The following is an 11635-nucleotide window of genomic DNA, read 5'->3' as shown; positions in this document are numbered from 1 at the left end:
CTGTTTTTAGCGGCGCTCGCTTTGCACTTTTGTGTGCTTTTCGCTAGTGCGTGCTACCGCCGCTCCAAGTTTCGGTGGGCGCTCCAATCGCATGCCTGGTTCCTCCTGACTAGAACACCCGCACAGCAAAAACCGGAAGTGGTATTTTAGCGGCTTCTTCGGAGGTGCTTCCGGCAAAACACTCGGAAACGCTCGTTGTGCGACAGACCGATGGCTGACGACGCTGAACAGGTGAGTTTGAGGAGACTAAGCTGGATACTTTCAGCATATTGACGCAGGAGTGTTCGGTTCGTTGTTAGGAATAAGCTGTGCGCGTTTATCTGTTGTTTCAGACTCCCGCAACCGCGGTGGAGGAGCCGCTCGACCTCATCCGGCTCAGCCTGGACGAGAAGATCTACGTCAAGATGAGGAACGAGCGGGAATTGCGCGGCAGATTGCACGTGAGTACAGCATAGTTACGTCGTGTGTTTAGGACCCAGTTTGAAGTTGAAGAGCCTTAAACGAATTAAACGGTGTATGTTTTGGGCAGGCGTACGACCAGCATCTGAACATGATCCTGGGCGATGTAGAGGAGACAGTGACCAGCGTGGAAATTGACGAGGAAACCTACGAAGAAGTGTACAAGGTAAGATGTATTTGTATGCTGTGCAAAGTAGTGAGCAAAGACGCATCTTTTTTTTTTTTTTTTGCCAGCACTTGTGCATGATGCGGAGTGTGTGGAAGGTGCAAATATTTCGAGAGGTTTCGCGCCTACTGCCGTCTTGTTTTCTCGCACATTGTACTGTTTTGTTTCTGGTTTGAATAGTGACATCCAGGCGAGGTACTTTGGTGTGTTTTATTTAACAATGTGCATTAAAACATGCAGTCTTGTTGCAAAACGTGAAAAGGGATAAAATGGCAGGTCCACGGTCTCAATAAAAAGCACTGGTTGGAGTGTATGCAGATGCTACATTAACAGTTGTTTCATGTGTGCCACGTTTGTGCAGAGTACCAGGAGGTCCATTCCGATGCTGTTTGTGCGTGGAGATGGCGTCATATTGGTGTCTCCTCCGGTCCGAACGACGACGTGAATTCTCGTTCCGCAGAGTCCGCTCAAACCACAGTCACGATTCACTCAAATAAATGTAAAGCCTTCACAAAGCAACCTTGCCTCTGTGTTCGTGTAATCCCACTGAATGAGTGTTGCGTAGGTAGTCCACAACTGCGGAGTAACTCGTGAGGGCGTTGAATATCCTCTTTTCGCTCCGCGACAGTACGTGGTCGAGCATGAACATGAGGTGGTGGTGGAACTGCGTCAGTGGGCACCCCAGCTCTGCACTCAGCCGGAGCCAGTCTTCAACGCAGTGCGCTGGCGTGTGCTTGAATCCAGAGAACATGGCGGGGTTATCGAGCATTCCACGTGCTGCCATGACGCCTGCATACAGGAAAGGTCGAGTTGCTCAATTTATGAACATTGCCAATTCTGTTGTGAAAAAATCACAAGGAAAACACAAGAGAAGGAAGCGTGGGCATGGTGTTGGTCTTCAACTGTTTTTTTCTGCAAGATATGTTTTAGATGCGTTCATAGATTCACATTCACAAAAAAGACTGTTGAGGACCACGCAGTGTGCAATGAAACGTAAAATGATGGGAGTGACATTAAGAGATTGAAGGAAGGCAGAATGGGTCGGGGAACAAACACAGGTACCAGATATTCAAATTGACATCAAGCGAAAGAAATGGACCTGGACTGGCCACGTAATGCGCAGAACAGACAACCGATCAACAGAATGGTTACCAAGGGATGAGAAACTCTGTCGAGGAAGGCAGAGAGTTAGATGGAGTGACGAAATTAAGTTCACAGGGACAACATGGAATCGGCTCGCACAGGATAGGGTAAACTGGAGATCAATGGGAGGCCTTCGTCCTGCATTGGACTAAAACAGGCTGAGAATGACTATGATGGCAGATGTGCACCAATGGACAGCAAGCCATGACCTGTGGCACATGCATGAAGCCACTTGTCATGGATGCGTGACAGACAAGCTTTGATAAAGGTGTACAATCACAGAACACGATTGGGAAAAGTGCCTACCATCGACACCGGTTGCCTGGCAGATGTCCTCGGCCTTCCTCATGCTGGTCACGTCGCCGTTGGCAACGACGGGTATTTGTAAGGAGTCCTTCGCAGTCCGAATGGCATCTAGATCGACTGGCTCGCTGCGCTGATCCTTGGTGCGACCATGCACCGTTATGAAAGACACACCTGCCGCTTCCAGCTTCCGACAGAAGTCCACCGTTTTTCTGCGGTGAAAACGGGTTTTCCGAGATGAACATCTTTAATGCACACATACACTAACGATGCTGATTATACCTGAGATCGCTGCATACACGAATCTTCACTGATGTTGTGAAGTCGGAATCGCAAAGACGATTCCTGGTCTGGTGGACCATGTCTCTGACGAGCTCGGGATGACCTAAAAGGTGCACGCCATATCCTTCTGCAATGGCCCATCTGTTATGTAAGAATGAGTTAGTTGTCCTCACCGCACTAGTGCTACCAGACAATGCAATGAGGTATTTCTAAACAAGAGCTGAAAACCCCAGAAACACACAGGTGTCAAATGAAGGCTTTGTTTAAATGGTGTAGCGCTCTTGTATAAGCTTCACTACAGGGAGTGTGTACAGAACATTTGTGTAACGCTCCGGCTGGTGTCACTCTTGGTTGAAATCCCAACATCAAGCACCCAAGGCCTGCCTTAAATCAATTCCCTACTTCACCTTGCCTCCGTGTCAACGTGAAAAATACACGGGGACCAAATATAATGAGGATTTTAACATACTGCACGCAAATAACAAGAAAACCGCAGTGCTTACCTCTGCGGGCAGCCACAGTTGAGGTCGACACCATCGGAATACCTACAGAAGCAAAGAAATCACTGTCAATTAACTTGCTGTCAAAATGATCCGAAAATCGCGCCTCATTACCTGTAAACCATCTCAGCCGCATTTGCCAGATCGGTGGCGTTGTTTGCGGCGAACTGCACGATCAGTGGTCGATCACCTGTCGGTAACAGTACCAATGCATGATCAATGAATCGACACAGCTGCCGCAGTAAACTCTACCTCGGGCAGTGGTGAACTCCGCGTCCCTTGCCTTTTGCGACTTGACAAACGAGTCGGACACGATCATCGGCGTGTAGGCGATGTCGACGCCGTATTTCCGCACCAGATGACGGAAAGCTTGCCTTATGGAGAAAATACATTTCGGCTAGATCCGTGAAACAAGACATTCCATGACACGAGTTTTATACCACTTACTTGGAGTATCGAACCATCGGAGCACAAATCTTGACCATGTCGCCGCTGTTCAGCAGATCCAACGGTTTCTTCCACTCCCCCGGTTCTTCATTCATTTTGGTATGAGCGTTTAAACACCCGCTCCTACTTGCCACCACGATGCAGGGAAGCACGCATGATTTTTCGGCTACTCCGCCGCTCGCACTCCTTCAGCCGCTGCCGTTTTTCTCCTGTTTATGCCTGGATGTAAACAAATATGGCGGAAGACACGTCGGGCGTTCTGGAGCAGTTCGCGGACGACGGTAAGACCGGCTTTCGGCTCGCATTACTCTCGCTAAAGACATCACTCTGCGGTGTCAGCGGTGTTTAAGCGTGGCCACGTTTTAGCGCCGAGTCGTGACAGTCGTTTCTTTTACGCCCCCTCAGCTGTCTACAAGCAGTTCCTCCACGACGACTTCGATGCGAAAGCTGTCGCATGCAATGCCATTCAGGACCTCGCAATCTCGCAGCACCTCGCGAAACTTGCTACTGGCATTTCACTTTTGGACAAGGAACTCCACAGCCAGGTAACGTGCCTCAAGGTTGTATTTTGACGTTCAGAAATGAACCTTTGGGACATTCGTAATCAACCTGCCAGGAGATTTTCCTCCGTGTATGTGTATGGAAGTACAGTGGGCTGTTTATACATACAGGTGTCCGCTCACTATGAAGACCTTTTGGCTCAAGCGTCCGGAATCGAAACCCTGGAAGGGGCCTTGCAAACGATGTGTGCCTCAATACAGAACCTGCAGGCGACGTCTGAAAGGTGATCGCGAGCCAATGTGCGCCACAGTGATCAGAGGTGCTGATTTGTTTGCACATCTCAATTTCAGACTCCAGAGCAAAGTGGTCGAGCCTTACAACAAGAGCTGGACCCAGACGGCCATGCTCGCCAGGCTGCAGCAAACATGCGACATGATTCGACGGATGGGACGACTGTTCCAGATCGTCAAGCGCATGCGAGCGCAGCTCCAAGGCGGCGCCAAGGATATCACCAAGGCCGCCCAGAGTCTCAGCGAAGCAGGTGAATGCGCGAGATGGGTCGCATTCCCTTATAAACTTACTGATCACGTCATAGTAGCATTTGAACATTCATCATGAAGGTAAGGCATGCACACTCGGGAACAACAGACGAAGACTAGGCAACACAACGCAAACACAGAAACAGAATGCTTAAGCAGGTATCACTCATGCCGCACGTTCGTGTGACTGACAGGTGGCGCTGCCGTTTTTGAGCATGTGCAGAAAAATTTTGTGTCTACCTTTGTCAGTTCATTTGTTAGTGTTTGCGTAATGTCTTGTGTGCGTGTTTGAAAGCCTTACCTTCTTTCACAATAATTCCTATTAACTAGTTCAACTTTCGGTTGTTACAAGCTTCGCATGGGTAGCACAAACACCCGTGGAACACCTTTGTGGCAACTACTGCATTTCATCACATAGACAATGCTGCCTAGCTGGGCGAAATGACAGCAATTCACAATCAGCAAACAGCTCCTAGAATCCGCATGAGAATAAGTCTGTCTAGGCCAATTACTAAAGGTGGAGCCTACTAATGAAAAGAAAACTTACCGGAGGATAAAAACGTGCTGGAACGCAATCGGCAGACATGTTAGCCAGTTTAGCACTGTCCTTAAAGTGGAAGATGAACAACCATTGCATTGTACCAGTTCTATGAACGGGGCAGAAACTTTTGAGGATACCAAATCAATTCAATAAGAAATTAACTACCGCGCCGCTCGCGATGGAACAAGAAATTATGGGTGTAACATAGCATTAGCAGCTGGGAAGGGAGCAGAGTGGATCAGAGAACAAACAGGGGCAGCTGTGGACATGGGCAACTCACATAATGTGTAGGGAAGATAATCGAGGGTCAGCGAAAACGGCAAAATGCATAACAAGGAATGGGAGATGCAGTTGAGGCTGGCAGAGAGTTAGGTTGGTGATGAAACTAAGAATTCTCAGGAACAAGATGTAATCACCTTGTGCAGGGCAGGATAAATTGGAGATCATTCGGAGAAGCCTCTGCCCTGCAGTGGACACAGAACACGCTGATGATGATGAGACAATGGATGCAGGACGATGGTTTTTGCAGAAAATTAATAAATGAAGTGCTGACCAAGTGGTGGGCTGAGTTTAATGGAATATCACCCCTCGTATATGATCGCTGTATTCAAATTAAGAGTGGAATGAAATTGGGTGAGCTTGGAAGCCTTAGAACTATAAAAGCGCAAGTTTTAAATAATATCTGCATACATCAGCTTGCCCATACGTCTCCTTGGTTATATGAAACTAGCATATGACATGCTAGTCTTTCAGAAGCAAGGCTTTGTCACCAGGAAACAAACAACGCGGCTAGCTCGAAGCATAAGACTTGGTCTTGTACATACAAAACCTAGAAACAAGACATAATTGAGCTAACACTTGTTAACTGGGCACAAGTAGCGGAAGTCTACTGTGTTATTATTAGTAAAGATATTTTTATTCACCTGCAGACCAGCTGCTCGAAGGTGTGGACTTGAGTGGCATTGACGTGGTTCAGGAGGAACTTGCCGTCCTTGAAAGTGCTCGACAGGAGTTGGAGAGGCAGGGAGAACGCATGCTCGAAAAAGGCACAGAGTCCCAGGTGTGTTTTGTTGTTCTTGCCCCCCCCCCCTCAATCTTTATGTGTCAACAGAAGTTTTGTTCCATAGTCACTGCAACCCACTACCGTGGCTCTGTTTCGCTGCCTACTGCAGTGATCTCAATTTTAGTCGACTTGCTTTGAATGTAGTCAGGTGTGGAGCTATTGTGGTGCCAAAATTTTAGTGTGCACATATTAATCCACATAAATTTAGCTCTACACTGATTACCTGAATGAACCCTCACCTCTGGTCCTTTGTGACGTTCAGAGCACCTCTCCACACTGCTGATGTGGAAAGGAAATGTAAAATTGCAAGCAAAAGTATGAAGACCAGCGATGCTGCCTAGATTGTTTTCTTGCCCTCAAGTGCAATGTGTGTGTTCGAACCAATGCAGTGCAGTTCACAGTCCGGTGTCACGATGTCGTACATGAAAACGAATTAATGATTTTTAGGGGCGAAACTCCTTATAGCGGCACCCGTTCGTCCCCGTCGTAGTAGTGTGTAACCAGTCTTAAAAACGGAGGGGGCGTGCACACATGAAGGCTCCCTAAAGACAATGCGCTGCGACAGCACGTGATATGTATCGCCCTCTCCTCTGCTGCGCTTCCCCCTCTTTCTCCTCTCCTACGGTCCCCCCCTATCTTGCCTCGCGGCGCAGCGGCGCTGACGCAGGCAGCGTCGCGAGGCAGCGTCTTGATTGAAAAAACCGACCGCTTGCGCTGCACAACCGTTCACTGACCACCCCATATATATAGGCACTGGATTTTGACCTCCAAGGTAGTGCGTGTGTGCGATTTCTCCTGTGCGTGATTAAACAATGAAAATTCACAGTGTACATGTAAAATTAAAGTGAGCTGCAAGTCGTCATAACTCTCATCGAACCTTTAGTATAAACGCACCCGATCTCACGTCGGTGATGATGTACTGGGCAGAATTCACGGGAGATTCACAGTTCACCGATGAACCTCCGCAGCTTCGCCCACTCATCATCATTCACTCTGTGGATATGCTGTGATTTTTTGTTTTGTGCAAACACTGTGTTATCCAAACTTACGCCTTCGGTAGTTTGTTTAGTTCATTGCGAGATGTATACAAAATATAACTGTGTGCTAGAGGCCTCCCAAGCTCGGCCAGGGGGCGCTGCGTCGCACGCGTTTCGCTGCCTTTCTAGCAAAAACCGGTCGCTCCCCTCTCCGCGCCTGCCTTTTGACTGCGCTGTCTCAGCACGTTCCCGCACCCTGCACGCGCTGTTCTCTGCTCGCCGTGCACGTGCAGCTTCACGTGTCGCTTCCTCTGAAGGTTTAGAAAGATCCCAGAGATGGAAAAAACGTTTTCTCGGTGGGAATCTCACCAGAGGAGGACGGTTGATCGACCACCTTTTCGGGACCGAGCAGGTCGTCAAGGGCGATGCTGTTTATGCGAGCGCTATGTGTGTGCCGATGCTGAACGGGCACATTTCTTTGACATGAATAGGGAGGTGACAGCGCGAGTTCTGTAATTATGTTACCGGTGAAACGCACATTCGTTGCGGCAGTCGTGTCTACTCGGAGCTGTCAGCAAACATCCAGCACGCTTTCGCGTGCGTTTTCTATTGATAACATTTCGATTGCATGGATGCCAAGTTTGTCGTGCGGCTTTAAATTTATTATGAGCTCAGTGTGAAGAGCATAAATTTACATCTGTCCTGTTGAGTCACTGGCTGAATTGCAATGCGCAGTGTTCAGTTTCGTGGGAGTTTCACTTTTGCCGAGGTTTGCATCGAATGACAACAACGTCGGATCGCAAGTTTAAAGTCACCTTGGATTTTTTTAGAGCTCCCTTTGACAGCATAATGATACGCGCAAAAAAAAAAGTTCATGCCCACTTCGACCATGCATGTTTCTTGCAGAGGCGTGTTTCATTTCGAGTAATATCGACGCCTGATCACGCACCGTGTTCGCTTATTCTAACGTCGCTTTGGTTGTTACGACAGCTCACTTGGTCAGCATCATACTATACGGGGGCGTAGCCAGGGAGGGGGGGGTTCAAACCCTCCCCGAAAGTTTTCAGTTTTGCTTGGGTATATGTACACGCACACATACAAACGCACGCACAAAGTTAAAGTATGGTTTTCGGCCCTTCGTCATTTTTAAACGTTTGTGACAGTTCACAATGCAGCAGGACTGTGTGCCTGCTTTCGAGTACGACGAAGGAACGGCACCCATAGCGTGAAAAATGCGAGCTAAGAGCCCCCGAGGAGCACGTTCTCCACGCGCGCAATGGGAAAACCAAGCAAGAGCGACCCGTCCGAGCTACCGGAGATTTCCCCTCTCTCCGCTGGGGCGGTGGACGGCGCTGTGCAAACTTGAGCGTTGGAGGCCTAGCGGACGCTGCAGGTGCATTCTTGTGCGACGACTGAAGTACGATAACAAAGCGACACAGTGAGGTCGCATGAATGAGATTGACGTAAGCTCGGGTAAGAAATGTGTGCTGTGTGTCTCTGGGTATGTTATCACCACATCTGCCCTTTTTTATATGTCACCTGTCCTCTCATCGGCACAGTTTGCCTTGTTTAATGTACACCCAACTAGTCCAGCCTAGAGACAACATGCAAAGTCCTCCTGTTATCACATCAGAAAGCTGGGCCAGATGGTGCACAAATGTGGGTGAATAGCCAGATAAAAACAAAACATCCGTGCAGAGACAAATGACTGGATGAAACTGTCATCTGAGTTCCTCCTGTCATCATCCTTTGTTTTTTCTTGTGTACATCATGGTTTTATCTGTTTATTTACCCACAGCTGTGTACCATCTGACCCTAATTTCCACCTTGATAAGATGAGGGCTTTGCATGATGCCTCTAGGCTGTACCTGTGGGTGGTGTACCAAGCGAGCTGCTGTATTCTTTTCCTGTGTATGTTCCTCCATATTTGCTTTAGCAGTCGGATACAACTCGAGAAGACAGTGGCATTTCCTCCTGTGGTGTGGATAAGTATAAGCCTGGACCAATGGGCATGCACACTATAGCCAGATACAACTTTATAAGTCCATGGCATTTCCTCCTCAAAGCTTGGACCGATGGGCTCCAGACTGACATCGTGAGCCGGATGGCCAGCCGCCTTCAGAGAACATTGCCGAGTGCATAAGCGGGACTATCTTTTCATTCGTGGAGGTGATTGACTGCTGTGCTTCGGTCATCTGGGCGGAGTCTCTCCACATTTCTTAAGATGTATCCGACTAGTATAGACTGATCTCATGGGCTGAATGGCTGGTGACTCCTCTGTACGGTTCGGGAGTGGGGCTATTTCTTTAGTCATGCAGGCGATTAACAGTCATGCTTCGGTCATCTTGTCATGGCCTCTCCTGCCTTGTTAAGTTGTATCCGACTGTAGTTGCTGCCTTTCAAGATGTTAGAGCAAGAATGCAGCTCACTGTATGGATTACATGTGTTACTAGCTGCAAAGTTTTAGCATCATACACAAGAAGCCTGATGGCATGGTCTTATTGCATTGCAGAACCAGGCTCAGGTGGGCACAGCACTGCAGGTGTTGTTCCACCTGCAACTGCTGCAGCCACGGGTGCTTCAACTCGTACGCACCACACTGGAGCGCCTGCGTGACACCGTGCAACAGGCCCTGTCAGTCGGAAGCCTGGATCAGCAGGCGACTGCTTCCTTTGGGAGCAGAGGTGAGAACCCGTCTCTGATGGGCCTGTGGTGGCAATCTCGGTTTATAGCCGTAAATTAAGTCCATGCCAATTCGAATCGGGGACTCCATAGTGCTCCAAAAGCGGGGTATTCTTTCATCTAAATTGCGCCACTGCTGCACTGTTGCATAGTTTTGACTGTGCACAACTTCTGCTAGATTGAAGTCTATTATAACTGAGATTTCACCTTACTCTTACTGGTTACAGCTGGCAAGGAAAATTGATCATTACTGAAGAATTGAAAGGCTAATTTTATCCACTTTGAATCTCCTGTCGTTTTGGTGCATAGAATGTTTTTGAAAGTCTCTACGCAAGGTCCTTGGGGTTTTTTTTTTTAATGCATTGTGTTCCTCCTTCTTTACCAATAAATAAGTAGAGTTCAGTGAGTGCTGCCTAAATTCATAAATGCCCATTGAGTGCAGTGTCGTAGCCAGGAGGGGGCACTCCGGGCCTGTGCCCCCCCCCCCATTTTTTTTTGTATGGCATACAGAGCCCAAAATGACACTTGACCACATCTGCATTCCCGGCCCCTACTTCATATCAATGAGGTGCCCCCCCCCCCACCCCCCAAAAAAAATTTCTGCCTATGCCCCTGATTGAGTGAGGTTGGAAGCTTCAGGATGTTGTTGCCGCCTATCGTTTTTTTTCGTTATTAGGCTAGTTCTTTCTTACCAGGCTTCCTTTCACAATCTGTCTCTAGGTATTGAAGAGGTGATGAGATGTTGCTTGACCTGGTAGCTTTTTATACTCTTCTGAAAATGCTGCTGTCCTTCAGCGAGGCTTACGTTTAAATCACCTGTCCGTTCCTCTAAGGTCCAGGTCGAGCGGCCATGCCGGTGACTGGAAGCAGTGCTGCGTTTCGGGCAGCCCTGTGGACCAGCATGGACCGACTGGTGGACAGCGTCTGCCAAGCCTGTTGTCAGGTCAGGATCGCTGCTTTTTTAAAACATTACAACCAAATTTTCAGTGTGACAAAATAGTAACACTGAACTCATTCATAAGTATGTTGATTTAGCTGCATGGTTTGGAAGCATTGGAAGAATTCCATCGTAATAGAGCTCATTTTCTGTCTGTATTTATTTTAGTCTTGCACTTCTTCCTTCAGGAAAAGTTTACTGAAGTATGGTGTGTACATCTGAATCGTCATGCCAAACCAAGGCCACTATAGGTGGTCCCTAGATAGCACTTTTTGATCTTGGAAAGCCACACTTTGCAATACTGCGGGAGCGGGAGGATGTTGAAGTGCCAGAATTCTTTTATTATCGGACACCACTGGGCTTGGGAGGTGCAATGCCCAAGTTATCAATCACTGGTAATCACGAATTCCACTTTTGCCAAACTATTGAACATAATCATTGTCTTCGGTATGTCAATGTTCAACTCTTACACTTTGCTGGCTGAAGTCTCAAGCCATTTGTTGCAATTCAGCCTCAGAACTGCTGAACAGGAAAATGTTATCTGCATTATACAGCTTTTTGCTATATTCATCCTCAATCCTTATTCCTAATTCATCCCAGTCTAATTAGCTTGAATACTCCTAAAATCCTGTTTCTTTGGAACATGTTACAATTGAGCAAATGGGGTATGTGTTCTCGTTACCACTAGTATTCCTTCTTTTTTTCTCACTACAGCACAGCTTGTGCCGACTTGCTGCAATAAACTGTAACCAGTGTCTCAATGTCTGTGATGTCGCATTTATGTGCAGATCCAGCAGCTGGAGCAAGTTCTGGCCAAGAAGAAAGACCCCGTGACGCACGTGGTTTTTCTCCAGGAGCTGCAGAAGGTAGGCTTATGATCGGCATTAATGCACAGCAGTGATTGCATTACGCAGTTCATGTTCATCACAGTCAAACTTATGACTGTGGGGTGTATATGGCTCTGACATGATGGAAGAGGCACCGGGCAGGGAGGAGTGCAGACAAGGGTGACAGCAAGTTATGTGGGGCAATGAAATGAGGAAACTCAAGGGCTTCATATGAAATCGGCATGTGCAACATGCAATGAATTGGAGA

General features: G+C 47.9%; 3 protein-coding genes across 4 annotated transcripts in view; 2 read left to right on the top strand and 1 right to left on the bottom strand.

Annotated features, from left to right (window-relative positions):
* Positions 1 to 12: 12 nt before the first annotated feature.
* On the top strand, positions 13 to 1140 carry LOC119372532 (U6 snRNA-associated Sm-like protein LSm3). The gene is made up of 4 exons (XM_037643012.2): positions 13 to 231; positions 333 to 440; positions 530 to 625; positions 987 to 1140. Exons 1-4 carry the CDS (start codon positions 211 to 213, stop codon positions 1068 to 1070), a joined length of 309 nt encoding a protein of 102 aa, XP_037498940.1. The 5' UTR covers positions 13 to 210; the 3' UTR covers positions 1071 to 1140.
* LOC119372531 (tRNA-dihydrouridine(20a/20b) synthase [NAD(P)+]-like) lies at positions 946 to 3521 on the bottom strand. 2 transcript variants are annotated; one of them, XM_037643011.2, is made up of 7 exons: positions 3301 to 3521; positions 3106 to 3227; positions 2968 to 3043; positions 2857 to 2898; positions 2354 to 2494; positions 2075 to 2283; positions 946 to 1414 (listed from the first exon to the last, which is right to left on the bottom strand). In XM_037643011.2, exons 1-7 carry the CDS (start codon positions 3393 to 3395, stop codon positions 1134 to 1136), a joined length of 966 nt encoding a protein of 321 aa, XP_037498939.1. In that variant the 5' UTR covers positions 3396 to 3521; the 3' UTR covers positions 946 to 1133. The 2 variants fall into 2 exon arrangements, with proteins under 2 accessions (XP_037498939.1, XP_049275772.1); XM_049419815.1 differs by having other exon boundaries at positions 3297 to 3415.
* Positions 3486 to 11635, top strand: part of LOC119372528 (conserved oligomeric Golgi complex subunit 5) — a 43074-nt gene continuing 34924 nt past the window's right edge. Inside the window, exons 1-8 of the mRNA XM_037643008.2 lie at positions 3486 to 3581; positions 3706 to 3845; positions 3972 to 4084; positions 4152 to 4342; positions 5811 to 5941; positions 9434 to 9605; positions 10437 to 10546; positions 11329 to 11406. Coding sequence (XP_037498936.1) covers positions 3536 to 3581; positions 3706 to 3845; positions 3972 to 4084; positions 4152 to 4342; positions 5811 to 5941; positions 9434 to 9605; positions 10437 to 10546; positions 11329 to 11406 — 981 coding nt within the window. The 5' untranslated portion in view covers positions 3486 to 3535. The remainder of the gene's footprint in view (positions 3582 to 3705; positions 3846 to 3971; positions 4085 to 4151; positions 4343 to 5810; positions 5942 to 9433; positions 9606 to 10436; positions 10547 to 11328; positions 11407 to 11635) is intronic.

This window comes from Rhipicephalus sanguineus, chromosome 10 (assembly GCF_013339695.2).
Source record: "Rhipicephalus sanguineus isolate Rsan-2018 chromosome 10, BIME_Rsan_1.4, whole genome shotgun sequence".
In the NCBI taxonomy this organism is placed as follows: domain Eukaryota; kingdom Metazoa; phylum Arthropoda; class Arachnida; order Ixodida; family Ixodidae; genus Rhipicephalus; species Rhipicephalus sanguineus.
The sequence above is the reverse complement of the archived record's forward strand: the minus strand, read 5'-3'. Positions and strand labels throughout refer to the sequence as shown.

Excerpts from the sequence above, each read along its gene's own strand:
- LOC119372531 (XM_037643011.2), bottom strand. The coding sequence starts at position 3,395 with ATGAATGAAGAACCGGGGGAGTGGAAGAAACCGTTGGATCTGCTGAAC. Across the intron at positions 3,228-3,300 it reads CCGATGGTTCGATACTCCAA|GCAAGCTTTCCGTCATCTGG; the intron begins GTAAGTGGTATA and ends TTTCTCCATAAG. Across the intron at positions 2,899-2,967 it reads GCGGCTGAGATGGTTTACAG|GTATTCCGATGGTGTCGACC; the intron begins GTAATGAGGCGC and ends TTGCTTCTGTAG.
- LOC119372532 (XM_037643012.2), top strand. The coding sequence starts at position 211 with ATGGCTGACGACGCTGAACAG. Across the intron at positions 232-332 it reads TGGCTGACGACGCTGAACAG|ACTCCCGCAACCGCGGTGGA; the intron begins GTGAGTTTGAGG and ends CTGTTGTTTCAG. Across the intron at positions 626-986 it reads CCTACGAAGAAGTGTACAAG|AGTACCAGGAGGTCCATTCC; the intron begins GTAAGATGTATT and ends ACGTTTGTGCAG.